Source organism: Carassius auratus, chromosome 8 (genome assembly GCF_003368295.1).
Source record: "Carassius auratus strain Wakin chromosome 8, ASM336829v1, whole genome shotgun sequence".
NCBI lineage: Eukaryota > Metazoa > Chordata > Actinopteri > Cypriniformes > Cyprinidae > Carassius > Carassius auratus.
Genome location: NC_039250.1, coordinates 23,857,375 through 23,877,019, shown reverse-complemented (window position 1 = coordinate 23,877,019; position 19,645 = coordinate 23,857,375). Strand labels below are relative to the sequence as shown.

General features: G+C 39.3%; 1 protein-coding gene across 1 annotated transcript; it reads left to right on the top strand.

The window, feature by feature from the left end:
• Positions 1-6,243: 6,243 nt before the first annotated feature.
• LOC113107729 (E3 ubiquitin/ISG15 ligase TRIM25-like) lies at positions 6,244-17,575 on the top strand. Its single transcript, XM_026270420.1, has 9 exons — positions 6,244-6,327; positions 6,584-6,641; positions 6,810-6,917; positions 7,795-7,902; positions 12,699-12,806; positions 13,116-13,217; positions 13,879-14,398; positions 15,374-15,931; positions 16,047-17,575. The coding sequence occupies exons 2-8, from the start codon at positions 6,616-6,618 to the stop codon at positions 15,830-15,832; spliced, it is 1,431 nt and encodes a 476-aa protein (XP_026126205.1). The 5' UTR covers positions 6,244-6,327; positions 6,584-6,615; the 3' UTR covers positions 15,833-15,931; positions 16,047-17,575.
• Positions 17,576-19,645: the final 2,070 nt, after the last annotated feature.

Below are 19,645 nucleotides of genomic sequence, written 5' to 3'. Positions count from 1 at the left end.
TTTATGTATTTAAATATAACATTTGTTTTCCTTATAATGAAATTTTCTTTATTTATGTATATACAATTACAAAACAAATGGACAATAGATTATTTTTCCATTGAGCAAAAATCACATGAATAATCAATCTCTAACTTAAACCCCTCTAACATACTTTTAGCTGGATATACACCATGTAAAATTTTAAATGTAACCTCTTTTACTTTATTATTTAAACAGTAGACAACAAGCTTTTATTGGTTAGCTGTGTCACAAGTTATAATATTCCTAATATGTTTATTTGTACACCTATGTTTCAAGATATCAATATCTCCTATAAACATGCTGCCTTTAACAAATATTGCCTCAGGAGAATCACTTCCACAAGTTCTTACAAAATGTATAACTTGTTGAGGTATGGCATTAAATTCAACAGTATACTCTTTTGACGTTACTGGAAACCCAATTCACTATAAGGTAATAAATTACCATTTGAATTTAAGAGTTGTCTAACTAACACAATATTATTTTCATACCAACTATTATAGAAGAGAGATCTATTTTATATTGAATGAACCATTCTTAATAATGTATTTATATGGGGAAAAATTGTGCTTAAACACTAGCATCCAGGCCAGTAAAGCTTGTTTATGAAATTTAGCCAATTTGACAGGCAATTTTAAAATGTTAAAATCACATCTTAAAAGAAGATCTATGACACCGCCCACCATATCAAACGCATGTTTTGGAAATGTATACCACATACTATCATTTTCTTTCATTAATTTACAGTTGTGTTCAAAATTATTCAACCCCCTAGAGACTGCAGTACTTTACAAATACAAGCTTTTCTGAAGATCCAGGATAAAATAAAAATTTCATCTATAACAGTTCACTGGCATATTAAAAGTGATATTGTCAATATATAATGTAATACTTTTGAGTTATAAGATTTTTTAATAATACTGCATTATTCAACCCCTATTCAACATTGCTGTTTTTAAATCACTTATTTGCATGGTGAGGAATAAAACAGTCTCAAAACACAATTAAGCTGTTAGAAACTCTATTAAAAACAGAATTAGCTTGAGCTGTTACACATACAGTTAGCCCATGCATGTGCTGAAGTTGAGTGGCAAAAATGTCAACAGAGATCTCACAAAAGCTAAAGAGAATAAATATCGTAGTACTTTAGAAAGGCTAAGGCTATATGATGATGTCCAAGACATTGAAAGTTCCTAGAGACACAGCTCTCAGCCTTATTCCTTAGCTTAAAGTGTGTTTTACCAGAAAATATTTGAGGTTGTGGAAGAAAAAGCACAATATCATAAAATGTTTAATCAGAGCAACTGAGAAAAAACCTGCAATGTACAGCCAAAGACTTGCAAGATGACCCGATGAAAGGAGGAAAACCATTTCAAAGCAGTGTGTAAGAAGAACACTAGACAAGTATGGCCTTCATGTTGAGACATCTTGCAGCATACCACTCTTGATCAAGAAGAACAAAAAGCCAACTTGAACTTGATAAAATTCATTTGTGTGGACCTGTGGAGATCTGGAGGAATGTTATATGGAGTGATGTGACCAAACTGGAACTTTTTGGACCCATGGGTCAGCGGTATGTCTGCTGCAAAAAATGGCAAAGCTCATAAGCAGAAGAACACCATCTCCATCGTCAAACCTGGAGGTGGATCAGTCCTGTTATGGGGTTTCTTTACTGTAGAAGGAAGTGGAAATCATGTCTGTATGAAGGACATCATGGATTCTTTGAAGTATCAGGCCATTTTGACAAGAATTGTGATGCCTTTGGTGCAAAAACTGAAGCTGATGATCAGTGGACTTTCCTGCAGGCCAGTCATACCAAAGTACACATCCAAATCTACTACTGCTTGGTTCAGGGATCAGTCATAGAATGTACTTGAGTGACCTGTTCAGTCTCCAGGCTTAATTCTCATTTCAAATATCTGGTTGAATTTGAAGAAAGCAGTGGCAATGTGAAAACCAAATATTATCAGTGATCTGAAAGCTTTATCAGGTGTGGAATGGGCCAAGACCGTAGTAGAGAGGTGACAGAAGCTTCTAAACACTTACAGACAGCGTTTATTGTTGATTTTAAAGAATAAAAGATTCTGCACAAAGGGGGTTGAATAATTTTGAACATGAATGTTTAGAGCTAATTCGAATTTTATCATCATTCATCAATGTTCCATTCTCAGAATCACTCAAAAGTGTATTAACAAACTTTCTCTAATACTTTACTGATGCCTTTGTTAAATTGATTTCATAAAATGTTGTCCTCCACAGCAAATTGTCTTGCAAGTCAAGGGGTTTGAATAAGAGTTTTAAACACAACTGTAATAAACCAATTAATCTCAAATGTATTGTTTAAAGCTTCATAACTAAGCACAGATAATCCCTTTGCTCTTTGGTTTACATACCATTATTTGAAGAAAGAAATACTGTCTATTTTTCCATAAAAAAAATAAATAACACTTTGTCTAATTCTTTATATACATTAGATGGCATACCTAAAGCTAAAGACACATAAACAGATCTTGATATCCCTTCTGCTTTGGATAGTAAGAACCTGCCATTCAGGGATACATCTCTTTGAAGCCAAATATTCAATCTTGTCATTGTTTTGTCAATTATCGGCTTGAAATTGAGCACACTGCATTCACACTCATCTTTATGTATAATAACGCCTAAAGATGTGACTGTATGTTTAATAGGAATAAAATGTAATTCTGTTAAGTTACATTCCCAAGTGGAAACAGCACTGATTTATTTCTATAGATTTTAAGACCTGATACTGAGGAAAACTCTTCAATGCAATTAATTGCTTTTATTATTTCTGAATCATTTTTAAGATAAATAGTAGTATCATCAGCAAATTGACCCAATTTAAATATTCTTTTGAATACTCTTATACCTTCGAACCCTGCTTTTTTGATATGTATAGCCATAATTTGTCTCTCTAATAAAAACAAAAATGGAGACAAAGGGCTACCCTGCTGTATACCTTGATCAATCTTAAATCTACCACTTGTACCTATTAATAATTTGATAGAACTATTATATTCATTGTAAATAGTTCTAACAGCTTTTTGGAAGTAATCTCCAAAACCAAAATGTTGAAAACATTTGAACATAAACTCATGACTCACGGAATCAAATGCTTTGTAAAACATAAAATAGTTGGTATATAGCAATTAAATTCAATCATATCTAAAATTAATTTGAGATTATTACTGATATGAGTCCTGCTCCTAAGTTTAGCCCAGAAGAGTCTCCTGTTCCTAAGTTTTGCCCTAAAGTGGCTCTCAATCTCTGGGTCCTCCATTGAGCCCAGAAGAGGCTCCTGATCCCCCGTTGAGCCCAGGGAGGGCTCTTGAACCCTAGTTAAGCCCAGTGTCAGCTCCAGGCCCCCAGAGTCCATTCCCATCAATTTTCCCAAGTATTTTTTTTGTTTTTGAGTAGGGGGGGGGGGGGGGGGGGGGTGGCGGCAGTATAGGTCCAGTCATAGAGGCCCCAGGCGGTTTTGATCAACTGTAAAAACTAGCAAATGTTACCTCCTCCCAACAGGGAAAACCACCAACAATCAAGAATCTCACACACACAAACACTTTAATTTGCTGTTATACTCAATATAACTTAATATACAAGCCAGAAACTAATACTTTTTTTGCACAGGCCTATCTAAAGGGTTAATGGTCCCACCTTGTGATCAACTGTAAAAAAAATAACAAATTTTACCTCCTCCCAACAGGGAAAACCACAGACAGTCAAGAATGCATGATTATGTGGTGTCATGGCTTTGCAATCAAAAAATGTCGTTATAATGGAAGTCAATGGGGCAAAAACAGCTACCAACAACAAATGTTGCACAAAAACTAACAATGAATCAAAGCCTATCTTGTTACTAATCTTTGACATGCCCAAGACTGTGATAAAAAGTAAAAAAATATCCTCTCCACAATCCCCTTTTATATTGAAAATATGTCATTTCGTGTGTTTTTTTTTTTTTTTCAAACCAGTGACGTCATTTATGAACTTGGTAATTAAAGAGTTAAAATCTTGGATTTTTTTAAACATTTGGTAGTTTTGATCAGGACTGAGGTTGATTAATAAATTTAGGCTATGCAAAAAAAAAAAAATAGAAAACAATATTTATCTGATACATTTTTTACAGCAGTTTAATTTAGTGGATGTTTTCATCCAGGAACATCATGGAAGGGTAGTGAATTTGCCCAGAGTGTATATACCATTGAGTTTTTTTTTTTTTTTTTTTTTTTAAATTTCAAAGCATTTTCCCAAAATATGTGTCAAAATAAGATTTGTCACCAAAAATCATTCCATTAGCTGGTAACACTTTAAAATAATGGTCCGTTGTTAATAAGTAACTACGCAGGAAGTAATAGGTAGTACTAAATTAACACTTAACTTAATACTATTAACCAATATAGAAGCAAGATTAACTAAGCAGTAAGTAATAGCTCATTTAGGACATAGCTAGTTCCTTATTAGGTATTTGATAATTACTAAAGAAAAATATCGTCATTGAGAACTACTTTGGAACTATGGCCAACTAATGAAGAATAACTAATTAATTACTAATCACAACAGCTACGTCTATAAAGTGAACAATTAGCTTCTTTATGGAAACGTATATATATATATATATATATATATATATATATATATATATATATATATATATATATATATATACACATTTTCAACGGATTCAAACAGGACAAAAGACATCACTGCGGCGATAGGCTTCATTTACGTTATAGCCGCGGATATGAGACCTTACTATTTACCATTCATTCTGTCATCACCATTATAGCTTACAGGGAATCCAAAGTGCACCCAAACACCAGACCTGTTGGTTATTGGAGGATCTTCTATTTCTGGTCTGTTAAATGCATTAGACATTTTGCAATGAGCCTTCAGCGCGTGCTGGGTGAATGAGCGCCTTAGGGGCCGTTCACATATAACGCCTAAAAACGCCTGGAAAACGGTAGGCGCGTCTTTCTCCTCCTTTCCAAAGCGCTCGGGCAGAAGCGCCCCTGAGGCGTCTGCCTTTGCTAAGCAACAATGAGTGCTCTCTCCATGAGACGCGGAAATTTCAGCAAAGGATAAATGGATTTGCAGCTCTAAAAATCGCTTGCAGTAGGCTAGCTCTGCTACTAAATTTATTTCAAAATTGCAATCCATATACAACTATGATTAGCTGTTCCTTCATCTTGGCTGAGCTTTCAACGTTGTTACGGGAAAGGATGAAGCTGATTGGTTAGTTCTTGTCACATGACCCGCGGCGCGCTTGCGGCATTCTGAAAAGTTGAGATGTTTTTACATTTTGCTGTAGCCCTATCTAAATCGTACCGAACCGTACCGAGCCTGACCGTGACATCAGTGTATCGTATCGAACCGAACCGTGAATTTTGTGAACCGTTACACCCCTAATATATATATATATATATATATATATATATATATATATATATATATATATATATATAATTGTAATTCATATATAATATTATCATTAATATGATGTTATATATTTTTTAAATAGTTAGATAGTTGAGGTGCCAAAGACCGTTCAATTTTTTCTTTATTCCTGTCCCGCAATACCTTTGCCACATTAAATAAGTATTTACTTTCACATTCTTTTACAAGTCACATTCATATACAGAACCCCCCAGAATCAGAATGAGCTTTATTGCCAGGTATATTTACACATTAGTTTTCGTGACAGAAGCTCCGCAGTGCAACGTAATGACAGGAACAGAACAAAAACACATAATAAAATAATGAAAAATATGTAAGGAATGACACATAATGAAATAATTAAAAATACAAAGTAGGTAAGGAATGACAATATACAAATTGACAAGTGTATGTGCAGGTATATTACAATAGGCAGTTGTGTATGTACAGGTATATTATGCGCACAAATTTAAGTGTACACTAATTATGTTTGTTAAATAAGTGTATGTGTATATAAATATAAATATGTTTTATGATTCAATATCATAAAACACATATTCACTTGTAAAATGTAATCCCTTGCTTTCCGGGTTTTAGATTTCTTTCGTTTGAACATCCATGCGGCATAAAAGTCCGGCATTGTCCATGAATTAGTAGTACAGGTGCAGATACTGTAACAGCGTTCCCTAGCTACGTCCTATGACAAGACTCCTGTTCCAAGAACCCCAAGGCGACATCTAGTGTATATATCTAATATATCTATGCCGCAAGATTCGACAGGAAGTAATAAATGACAAGGAGTGAGAAACAACATTTCAGGATTTAATAGAGCGTAACTATGTTCTTTGTGTAGGTATACACCTTTTCTTTCAGTTTTCTTTTACTTATTTTTCAACCAAAAATATTTAATTTAAGTTTTGTGACAACGAAAGCTACTAAACTTTAGTTTCGATTTCTGCATATTGAAACTATACGCTGTCAGTAGGCTACTACATGGATGTCTTAGTGTTAAAATTTACAGCCATATGTGTGTGTGTGTGTGTGTGTGTGCATGTATGTATATAATATGTATCATGTTTCTGTGTTTCTATTTCTATACATACAGTGCTTATATTTTGTCTAAACTTATTCGACAACATGAGTCTGAAGGAAGAGCCTGAAAGGTGCCGTTCAAAAAGTCTTGTTTACCTATTTTGTTTTGAGGCGTCACCTGAGTTATGTGACAACAAATTATGTATTAGACATTCATTCATTTGAAAATGGTTTCGTTAGTAAATGAAATGGTAATTATTTTAAATTCTTTAAGCACAACTATCCATATTTATTCGCAGCAAATCTAAAAGGAAGAGATCAGAATCACCCGAGTTCACATCCACAATAGGCCTACATGAACACACAGACTTCAGCAAAGAAAGTGATCATGAACACAAAAATAAAAGGTAAATCTTAATCTGCCTTTTTTCTATTATTGTCTTTGTGTGTGCATGCTCAGACATGTTTTGGGGACAAATTTGTACCTGGATCCTGTAGCTACATATATTAAAATACATAAAATAAAAAGTTATCTTACTAAATGTATGCTTATTATATTTTAAGTGACTAAAAACTTACTGCTGATGAAGGATATAGCGCCGTAGATTTACAATTAATACATTTTTGGGGGATGCACTGTAATACTCTAATAGAGAGGATAATAATGTTGTGATTCTTGTTCTGTTTTAGTATATGAACTATTACACTGAATAACATTTAAGTGGGTGCACCTTCTGTATAAATGTATGGTAATCATTATTTTCTGCTCATAAAAAAAAGAAAAAAAAAGAAAGATGATTTAATCTTTATTTGAAAGTGAATCAGAAGTGAGCGAAATCGTACAAATATTTTTTTTATGGACGTCGTCATTAAGTAATAAAATAAAGAAATGAACGAAAGTACAAATTATGATTGTGGGTTATTCATTCCACCTGTCAGTGGTTTTAACATTGTGGCTGATCAGTGTATAATTAGCTGTAAAAAGTATTATAGAATATTTATTTAGGTGTGTGTGTGTGTGTGTGTGTGTGTGTGTATGTTTGATATGTAAGATGTAAATGCTAAACCATATATATATTAACTTTATTAACTAGACAGCCATTTTAAAAACATCTCATGAACTCTATGAATTAGATGGAATTTGATATATATATATATATATATATATATATATATATATATATATATATATATATATATATATATATATATATATATATATATATATATATATATTTACCAAAATTGCAAGCTTCATTTAGAGATGACATTGTGTACTTACAGAACAAAGTCAGAGAGAGCGCATTCTCCTGCCCCCAGCTATAGGTCAGATTTGTCAATGGATCCACCAACTAACTTCAAAAGTGGAGAAACATTTGGTTTGAATTTAAGGTAAATTTCTTTTCTTTTTTTCTTTTTTTTTTAAGTAAATAATAAATTGTATATTCAGTATTGTAACAAGCTCTTTTATTCTGTTATTGCAAATGTTGATTTTAAGTGAATCCAAAAAGAGGATATGTGAACTCCCAACAATGAAACAAGACCATGTGGAAATAATCCATTTAAGCAAAGAACCAAGTGATGAACACTTTGGATCCATTTCAGTTGCGATTGCAATTCATTGTCAATTTAATGTCTAATGTTAATTTGAAGTCCAATACCAACATCAGCTGCAATGATATTTGTTATTTTTTAGGTTGTGTAACGTCTCGGTTACGTATGGTAACCCTCGTTCCCTGAAGGAGGGAACGGAGACGCCACGTCGGATGACCGACGAATATGGGATATCGCTTCGATAGACCAATCTACTTCGAGTGTAAACTAAACGAGCCAATGCACATTGGCATGCAATTATTGCATCCAGCTGCCGCTGATCACTGCGTGAGTATAAGAGGGCAGCAGGTGCAATGCATACCAGTTTTTCGCTGAGGAGCCGAGCCAGGAACCCGGCAGCTTAGCGGCGGTACAGCAACCATGGCGACGGGACGTGGCGTCTCCGTTCCCTCCTTCAGGGAACGAGGGTTACCATACGTAACCGAGACGTTCCCTTTCAGTCGGTCACTCTCGACGCCACGTCGGATGACCGACGAATATGGGATCCCTATCAAAGCGCCATGGGTGCTGCCCCTTCCAGTGCCCTGTGCGAGCCGCCTGCGCCCCTATTAGGTGTAGCTCTCAGTGCCTCTACCCGTTTGAGGTGAGAACACAGGAGGATACCGGCTCTACACGAAGGCTATAGAACCTAGCGAACGTGTTAGGGGTCGCCCAGCCCGCAGCTCTACAAATATCTGTCAGCGAGGCGCCACGAGCCAGCGCCCAGGAGGATGCAACACTTCTAGTTGAGTGAGCTCGAAGCCTGAACGGGCAGGGCACATCCTGAGCCTGATAAGCCAGGGTTATGGCATCCACAATCCAGTGGGCCATCCTCTGCTTAGAGACGGCATTCCCCTTCTGCCGGCCTCCATAACAGACAAAGAGCTGGTCTGAGGTCCTGAAGCTTTGCGTCCGGTCCACGTAGCACCTTAATGCTCGAACAGGACAAAGCAAAGCCAGGGCTGGGTCTGCCTCCTCCAGGGGCAGCGCTTGCAGGTTCACCACTTGGTCTTTGAAGGGTGTAGTGGGAACCTTGGGCACGTAGCCAGGCCGGGGCCTCAGGATTACCTGGGAGTCAGCCGGCCCGAACTCTAGGCACGAATCGTTGACCGAAAATGCATGCAGGTCCCCTACCCTCTTGATGGAGGCCAGTGCAAGCAGGAGCACAGTTTTCAATGAAAGAAACTTTAGCTCAACTGAATGCAAAGGCTCGAATGGGCCCTGCTGTAGTGATTTAAGCACTAGAGACAGGTCCCAAGAGGGTATACAGGGGGGCCGGGATGGATTTAACCTCCTGGCCCCTCTAAGGAACCTGATGATGAGGTCATGCTTACCCAAAGACTTCCCATTCACAGGGTCATGGTACGCAGCAATAGCGGCAACCTGGACTTTGAGGGTGGAGGGAGACAGCCTTCGCTCCAACCCTTGCTGCAAAAAGGATAGCACGGCCGCAATCGGGCATCTTCGGGGGTCTTCTCGGCGAGAAGAACACCACTCAACGAACAGGTTCCACTTCAAGGCATAGGCGTGTCTCGTAGACTGTGCTCTTGCCGAAGTGATGGTGTTAACTACCTCTTGGGGTAGGTCACCTAGAACCTCCGCGTCCCATCCAGGGACCAAACATGGAGTTTCCAAAGGTCTGGACGCGGGTGCCAAATGGCGCCCCGTCTCTGAGTCAGTAAATCCCTCCTCAGAGGAACCAGCCAAGGAGGGGCTGTCGAGAGGAGCACTAGTTCGGGGAACCAGGTCCGAGTAGGCCAATATGGCGCTACTAGTAAGACTTGCTCCTCGTCCTCCTGGACTTTGCACAACGTCTGTGCGAGAAGGCTCACTGGGGGAAACGCATACTTGCGTAGGTCCCGCGGCCAGCTGTGTGCCAGTGCGTCCGTGCCGAGAGTTCCCTCGGTCAGGGAGTAGAAAGCCTGGCAGTGAGAGGTCTCTGGAGCAGCAAACAGGTCTACCTGAGCGGCTCTGAACCGCCTCCAAATCAGCTGGACCGTCAGGGGATGGAGTCGCCATTCTCCCGGGAGCATTGCTCAAGACAGCTCGTCGGCTGTACGACTGAGCAGGCCTGGAATGTGAACAGCACGAAGTGACCTCAGAACCTTCTGACTCCAAAGGAGGAGGTGGCGGGCGAGTTGCAAGATGCGACGAGAGCGCAGACCACCTTGGTGGTTGATGTACGCAACAGTCGCAGTGTTGTCCAATCGGACCAGCACAGGCTTGCCTCGTAAGAGACCTTTGAGACGGTTCAAGGCAAGGTGCGTTGCTAACAACTCTAGGCAATTGATGTGCCACTGCAGCTGCGGGCCCGTCCAAACCCCTGAGACTGCATGCCCGTTGTACGTGGCCCCCCCGGCGGTGGTGGAGGCATGCGTGTAAACCACAGCATGCCTGGAGATCTGCTCTAGGGGCACCCCTGCCCATAGGAATGCCAGATCTGACCACGGAGTGAGGGTTTGGCGACAGGCCGGTGTAACTTGGACCCGGTGAGTGCCGCGCTTCCACGCCCACCTCGGGACTCGGCCATAAAGCCAGTGCCGGAGCGGTCTCATATGTGATAGGCCGAGCGGTGTAAGTGCCGCTGTGACCACCATATGCCCCAGGAGCCTCTGAAAGAATTTCAGTGGGACCGCTGTCCTGCTCTTGGACGTATTCAAGCAGGCTAGCACCGACCGCGCACGTTCCTCTGTGAGGCGTGCTGTCTGTTCGACCGAATCCAACTCCATACCGAGAAAAGAGATCCTCTGCAATGGTGAGAGTTTGCTCTTTTCCCAGCTGACCTGAAGGCCCAACAGGCTCAGGTGCCGGAGCACCACATCCCTGTGCTCGCACAACTGATCTCGAGACTGTGCTAGTATCAGCCAATTGAGAATGCGAACACTCTGCTCTCTGAGAGGAACGAGAGCTGCCTCCGTGACTTCCGTGAAGTCCGTGTGCACCTGCAGTAACGCCATAGTGTAGGGCGGAAGCAGCTTCCCCGCAAGCCACATAGGCACTGCCGGTCAGACCAGACGAGTGCCTACAGGCCCGGGAAGGGAGCACCGGGTCTCCACGCCAGGAGGCGGCGGACTTAGGACACAATTGCATCGCTACCGCCCGCTCCACCGACGGGATTCCTGAATACCCCTTCGCTGCACCGCCCTCGAGGGTGGTGAGGGAGGAGGAGCCCACCGGCTGGTTTCTGGCAGTAAAAGGTGCCATCCACGACTTGGTGAGCTCGTCATGCACTTCCGGAAAGAAAGGCACTGGGGTGGGGCGCTGAGAACCAGCGCGCACCACCCCGAGAAACCAATCATCCAGCCGTGAGGGCTCGGGACGCGGTGGGGGATTCCACTCGAGCCCTACCCTCTCGGCGGCCCGGGAAAGCATAGCTGCCACTTCGGGATCCGAATCAGGCTTTGTCACCATCCCAGAGGACGGTAGCGCAACCGAACCGTGATCCGACAGCTCTCCCTCCGATGCTGAGATCGACATCTGGTCGGGGGGAGTCCCACTGGATACCGCTGGTACGCTCCTTGAAGAGGGCCCAGCGCGTTCCGTGGGTTGCTCCACTGGATCGGAGGTGCTAGAGGAGTGATGGTCCCCAGAGGGTTGGTTCCCTGCGGGGTTTGCCACCACTGTGATCCTCAAACCACTCGCGCTACTGCCGGAAGTGGTTCTCGTCTGTCGGCCGCCAGAACGAGCCCCAGATCGCGGCCGCGGCAACGGGACTCCGCCCCCCTGAAGGTAGCGGAGCCTGGTTTGCAGCTCCGAGATGGTCATATTCCCGCAGTGAGAACATGACTCATCCACGAAAGCCACCTCAGCGTGCTCGACGCCCAGACACGTGAGGCAGCGATCGTGACCATCACCCGGTGCCAGGTAACGACCGCACCCAGAAACGCACGGGTGAAACGGCATCCTTATAAGGACGATCCGTCGTCTTTACAAAGACGCACCCGTGAAGCTCTTTTAGAGAGAATTTGCTCTTTTAGGAAATGCTCTTTCAGTGCTGAGGCGCACAGGGGAGATGGCCGCTTGCAACACGACAGGGGTAGTGCAACCTGAAGTGTGCAAATCCACTCGACACAGGAACGACCGCCGCTGAAGCGCCGTCTCGCCAACACACGAACCTTCCGAGAGCGTGCTGAACCCTTAGTTCACAGCAGACACAGTTGAGCAGAGCGATACTAACGCTCGGCTCCGAAGCGAAAAGCTGGTATGCATTGCACCTGCTGCCCTCTTATACTCACGCAGTGATCAGCGGCAGCTGGATGCAATAATTGCATGCCAATGTGCATTGGCTCGTTTAGTTTACACTCGAAGTAGATTGGTCTATCGAAGCGATATCCCATATTCGTCGGTCATCCGACGTGGCGTCGAGAGTGACCGACTGAAAGGGAACCAAAATCCAACATTATGTCGACATACAATTGGAGTCAAATACTGATGTCAAGCCTATTTTCATTCTTAACCAAAATGCTACATCTGTCCGATGTCATGTCCAACGTCAACCTGAAAAACTGTGCCAAAACTGTACTTAAAAAAGTACTGCAGAAATATGTTTATCACAGCCGTTATGCATCGTTTAACATGACATTGTCTCTTCATAGAGTAAAGTCAGAAAGAGCAGCTTCTCCTGCACCCAGCTATATGTCTTTAAAAACAGATTTGTCAATGGATCCACCAACCAACTACAAAGATTTTCTTTTGGATACAAGGTGCATTTCAAAAATTGGATTTATATTTTTGTTTTATTTTGTTTCATTTCATTTTAATATAAACACATTTTCAACCTTTTTTGTAAGATAATAGCTTAGTTAATGAATTATGTGATAAGACAGTGTTGACAAAAAAACATGCTTTTTCAGTATTAAAAAAGAAAGAGAAACAATAACCATTACAACAAACAACCAAATGGACAACACATTTATGATAAGTTAACAAAATATGTCATATTTTAATCTAGAACATTGTCTGAAGTCATTAAGATAGCATTCTCTTTACCTTTCTGTTTGAAACTTTCACAGATCAGAGAGAGCCCCTTCTCCTACACTGTCTCTATGGTCAGATTGGTCAGCAGAACCATCAGCTAACTGGAAAACTGAAGACACTTTCCCCTTGGATTCAAAGTAAAGTTATTCCACATTTATTATTTATGTATCATTAAGAAATGTCATACTTGGAATGCTCAACAAAAATACACAACAAAATAATTTAATTTAGATAAAGTGTAAATACTAATCGTATTAATAGTACTAAATATTGCTAATTTTGTCTGTGTTCAGTAACAGTTAAAGGGATAGTTCACCCAAAAAGGAAAATTATGGAATTAATGACTCACCTTCATGTCGTTCAAAACGTCTGAGATCTTTGTTCATCTTTGGAAGACAGTTTAAGATATTTTAGATTTAGTCTGAGAGCTCTCAGTGCCTCCATTGAAAGTGTGTGTATGGTATACTGTCCATGTACACACACTTTCAATGGAGGGACAGAAGACTCTCAGACTAAATCTAAAATATTTTAAACGGTGTTCCGAAGATGAACGGAGGTCTTACGGGCTTGGAACGATATGAGGGTGAGTCATTAATTACATAAGTTTCCTTTTTGGGTGAATTAACCCTATAAGGTATGGACAATGAACATGCAAACATAAAGTAATTATATAATATATAATATTAATAATATTATTAATTATATATATATTATATAATTACTTTATGTCTGCATGTTCATTTTCCATACCTTAAAGGTTTGGTTTTCATGTTATTGCTTTGATTTTGTAACTTCTAGACTTCGGACAAGTCATCACTTTAAATGTCCTCTGTGCAAATCGATGTTGAAAGATCCAGTGTCCATCTCATGTGGGCACAATTACTGCAGAGGATGTATTAATGAATTCTGGGACAATCGTGCTGGGGTTTATGGGTGTCCACAATGTGGTAACCCATCAGAAACCCGTCCGGTGCTGAACACAAACGCAGCTCTAGATGAGGTGGTTAAAAGCCTGCAGCAAGCAGGCTTCAGTCCAGTACTTCCTCCACAATCCTATGCCGGACCGGAAGATGTGGCCTGTGATTACTGCACTGAGGAGAAATTGAAAGCTGTGAAGTGTTGTTTAACCTGTGTCATGTCCCTCTGTGAGACTCATGTCAAGTCACATTACACAATAGCTGCACTACAGAAACACACACTGTCAGATGTGACTGGAGACAAGAAGTCAGGACCCTCAGAGCAGCACCAGAACACAGATGACAGCTTCAGCAGCACTGGACAACAGGATCAGACCGATACAACTCAAGATGTTATAGAGGTTTGATATTACATTACAATTATGTGATATACTAAAGCAGGCATCATCATTAAGGTTCTGCCAATTATATTTTAATATCAAACTAATTTGTGTATAAAAAAATACATCAGTGATTCATATTTTAAGCATCATAACAAAATATAATACTTAAAACATTATGTAACAATATGTAATTTCCATCTGATCTGTCTCTCTATTCCCTCGGGGGAGCTTGGTTTGAAAAAGCTTGAAAGAATAGTTCACCCAAAAATTTACATTTACTCACTTTCAGGCCATACAAGATGGACATAAGTTTGTTACTTCATCAGAACAGAATTGGAGAATTTTAACATTATTTAATTTGCTCGCCAACGGATCCTCAGCAGTGAATGGGTGCCGTCAGAATGAGAATCCAAACAGCTGATAAAAACATGACAATAATCCACACAACTCCAGTCCATCAGTTAATGTGTTGTGAAGTGATAAGCTGCATGTTTGTAAACAAATTACAATCAATTACAAATTACAATCACTGAGATATTTTAAAAGGATAGTCCACTCCTCAAAAAATTTGATGTTTATCTGCTTACCCCATGTTTTAGCCGTGATTCCCATTATCTCCATTATAAGACTGACAGACTGCAACGGTTTTAGTTAAAAATCTCTGTTTGTGCTCTACTGAAGAAACAAAGTCACCTACATCTTGAATGCCCTGGCGGTAAGCAGATAAACATCACATTTTTGGGTGAACTATACCTTTAACTTCTGTCATTATGATGGCACCCATTCACTGCATAGGATCCATTGGTGAGCAAGTGATGTAATGCTTAATTTCTCCAAATGTGCTCCAATGAAGAAACAAACTCATCTTGTTGTTTGACTTAAACTTCTAACCTTCACACTGTTTCTTATTTATTTATTTTTTATTTGAATGTTTTTACAAAATGTTTTCTGAATTTCATAGAAAGTTTTAAAAATGCATTGTCCTTTTTGTAGGAGGAAGTCGGAAGTATTTCAGAATCTACATTAAATGTTTGCACATCAGATATGGAAGTTAATAAAGACACTGATGTTAGAAGTCTTGCCCTCTTGTGCTCTAAACTACAGCAAGATGTTGCAGGGCTTAAAAAAAGCCTCTCAAATTTAAATGAGAAAAATACAAAGAAAGAAAGATATTTTGAGGAGGATGAAGAGTATAATGGAGAGGAAGAGGAAGAAGAAGACGATGATGATCATGATGATGAAGAATACAATGAGAAAGATTTTGATGAGGAATTAGATGGGGATGAAGATTCTCTTAATGGTGCAGAGGGGTACACAGATGAGGAGGAGGAGAAGGAAGATAGTTACGACGTTTATATTGAAGACTATGATGATGTGGACTACGACTACTCTGAAGACTGTGATGATGAGGAATCTAGTACTGAGGATGAGGATTATGATGAGTACAACTAAGTGTCATTGAACTATTAAGATCGCTATACACTGTGCATTTTTAAAGCTGCTAAGACATTTTATTCTCAAATTGATGTATTGGAGGATAGTTTAATATGTCCTATTTTTGAGCTTTTGAAAAAAAAAAACAGTGGGCAGTGAGTGTTCTCCACTGATGTTCAGTGATCCACCTCCACTCACTATATGGTCAAAGCTTGTAATCTCCACTCCCCATGGATTACCCCACCCCTCGACATAAATCTGCACCATAAATCAGGCATACGAGGACACTTTTATGTGCCCCAACTTCTTTGTTTCTGTCCCGAAGGTTGGTCTGCTGCTGCATTCGCCTCCACAGCCCGTGCTTGATGTATCTGTTGTAACAAACGGCCTCATGGGTGGGCCTTGTCCTAGACAACTGACATGGATTCCAAATCCAAATCTTAAGCTGTCAGTCTGAAGGTCTGGCTATGCAAGACTAGAGGAGGGCAGAATTTACTGTGTTAAATTAAAGGCTTTATTTGAAGTAATAGACCTCAGTTAGGGTAGCAACGGTATTTTTGACTGGAATGAAAATGAGGCTGAGGGATAGCCTACATAAGTCCTATGCATTTAATGTATTGTACTGTTGTTTAAAAACAATGTTCAGCCAAATGAAAAAAAAATGCTACATCTGTCCGATGTCATGTCCAACGTCAATTTGAAAAACTGTGCCAAAACTGTACTTAAAAAAGTACTGCAGAAATATGTTTATCACAGCCGTTATGCATCGTTTAACATGACATTGTCTCTTCATAGAGTAAGGTCAGAAAGAGCAGCTTCTCCTGCACCCAGCTATATGTCTTTAAAAACAGATTTGTCAATGGATCCACCAACCAACTACAAAGATTTTCTTTCTGAAAAAAATAAATGTATAGACAATGTTTAGAGTTGTGAAAATTAGGTTGACCTTTATATACATCCTTGTTTTCATCTGCTTTAAATTCAGTATGGTGACTAATGTATCTATATTTTCATGACCTTGCTTGGTTGTGTTGTAACAGTTGACAAATTTAAATTTCCATTTTATTAAACTATTTTAATAAAGTATTTTTCTAGACTTTTTATTCATCTAATCAGTCTAGCAGACTGATTAGACACAAATCTAGAATGATTCCATTCGTATTTTTACATTTATTTATTGCAGTCACACATTTTGAAACTTAAAATTTTGATTGATAACATGCTCATGTAGATAGAAAATTTCATTTTGCATTGAATTTTGAGTTTGGATTCTTACATGGACTGTTCATTTTATTAGTTTTTCCTCTCCAATGCAAGTAAATAAAAACTTTTTTTTTCTATTACTTCCTCCACAATCCTATGCCAGACCGGAAGATGTGGCCTGTGATTACTGCACTGACCAGATATTGAAGGCTTTGAAGTGTTGTTTAACCTGTATGATGTCCCTCTGTGAGACTCGTCAAGCCTTTCTAATGAAGAAGTAGAGGGTAATGAAGATGGTTTTGATGATGAAGGAGGGTATGCAGATGATTTTGAAGAGGAAGATTGGGAAGAGAATAAAGATAGTTATGATGATGTGGATGACATTCTGAATAGTATTATGATGAAGATTATTATTAAGTGTCAAAAGTGCCATGTAACCAAAGAAGTACATTATATGTTTTCTTAATTTTTCTTCAAAAATATTTCAAAGCATTTCAGTGTAAAATAATTACAGTCGGAGTGTGTTATCCATGGCAAAGCGAGAAATCTTTTCAGATTTTTTTAGAGCAATAAAGAGCAATCAGGAGTTACTTAAAATTTGATTATTAACAGTATCTATCAAAGGCTGTTATTTACATTTTACACCGAAACAGAATTGAATCCATTAAGCTGAGTTCTTCAAAAGGGGCGCTGGACTGGGGGTAAAACCAGTACTGATCACCAGGGCCCCAAAGGAAGAGAGGGCCCTTGAAAAGTCTGGAATATATATTTTCAAGGGGAGGGGGGCCCATTAGGACTGCCTATAGGGCCCGGGATCTTGTTCAGCGCTCCTGTTGATGAGTGTAGTTTGCCACAAATCTTCTCAGAAAAGAAGGTGCGGACAGACAGGTGGACACGCACTCATTGCAAGTGCGTTTTTTTTTTTTTTTTTTTCGGAAGATATGAGGCTTTGCTCTAACTGTATTGAGAAAAGATTCAAATGAAGTGTCGGAGTATCAATTCCAGTGCCATAGTGGATCATAAAATAACCTCAAAGAATTCATGGATTATGTACAGCATTATGTATAGTGGGTGCCACAGGTTTCCACCTAAACAATTTTAAATATGACTGCCAATATGAATGCCTCACACACTAATATTTATGTCATGAAATATTCACAAAAGTTGTTTTGAAAAATAATTTGAAAAATATATATAATTGAAGTAGCTGCAGCCATGTTGACTTGTTGCCTGTTGAGGTGATGCTTCTGTTGGATCACTGCTTGACGATGATGGGGTTTGTTCTTATGGTGGCACATTCCACTTTTAGCCTTCTAACAGCTTCAGTCATTTTATTTTGATTGAGGAACCCAAAGGTTTTAAACCTTGGGTCCAGCAAGGTTACCATGGTCATTACACTCATTGGCCATGTGTTCTCTCAGGCGTCTGGTATGCAATATGAACATAAACATGAACATTTTAACTGCTGAAGTAATATACAACACTCCTGTGGATGAAATGACTGATGTCTGTCCTGAGAGATGTTAGGGATGCCCCCACAGCTTCCCTTTCTCCATATAGACATTAAAACATCTGAAAAGTGCATTTCCACATTGTTTCCACTTCATTTCTAATTAAGTTTAAGGGCAGGTCTTTGCATTTCTTGCTGCATCTGGGTCAGCTTCTCTATAGCAATGGTGCTGGATCTGAAATAGGTGACCATTTTCTTTGCCTTGGTGCAGATGTCACAGAGGGCAGAAACTTGGTCGAACATTTTTTAAACCATTAAATTAAGTGTGTGTGCAATGAAGATTGTATGCATCACTTGTAAAATCATATTTGCTGCAGCAATCTTTTTTTTACCAGGGCTATATTTTAGTGCTGTCCACATATCTGAAGTTAAAGACACAGCCTTTGACATTTTCCATTTCCATATATTTTGAGTCCACCATTTTCTTCAAGGCCTAAATGTGCAACAGTAAAATAAAAGTTTAAAAAAGATTATTAAAATATTACCCAGTGTAAATGTTTTACTTGGACTGAATATTTCTACACACACCTGCCTGCTTGGCAGTATATACTGTAGGAAGGATCCTGAGCATGGATGAGACCCCTGAAGCCTTCATCCTCCACCAGTGAAAACGGTTGATCATACTCACCAGTGCCTCATCAGTCATCTGCTTTCAATAACCTGAAGGGAAGAGAAAATGCCTTCGTGACAAATACAAGTCATCGATAAATGTCAAATTATGATAATACACTATGTGTACATTGTGTGTACAGGATTGGCCACAGGCTGATCTTATGCAGAGCTCTAAAGTGTCTGAGCATGGAGTATTATTTACAAACATTAAATTAGATCCTTATCACACACCAAACATCTCACCTGTTACATAGATTAAATAAAGATGCAGATGACCTGGAAAATATTAGTGAATTAGTGATATGTATTATATACCATAACTTATACTTTATTGGAAGATATCAAATCAAAATGTTCCCAAATGGGATGTTTTCCTTTTTCTTCCAGATTTCTCATAAAATCTTAGGCCTACCACCTAATAAAATTAAATAAAAATAAAATAAAAATTATAAATAATATATATATATATATATATATATATATATATATATATATATATATATATA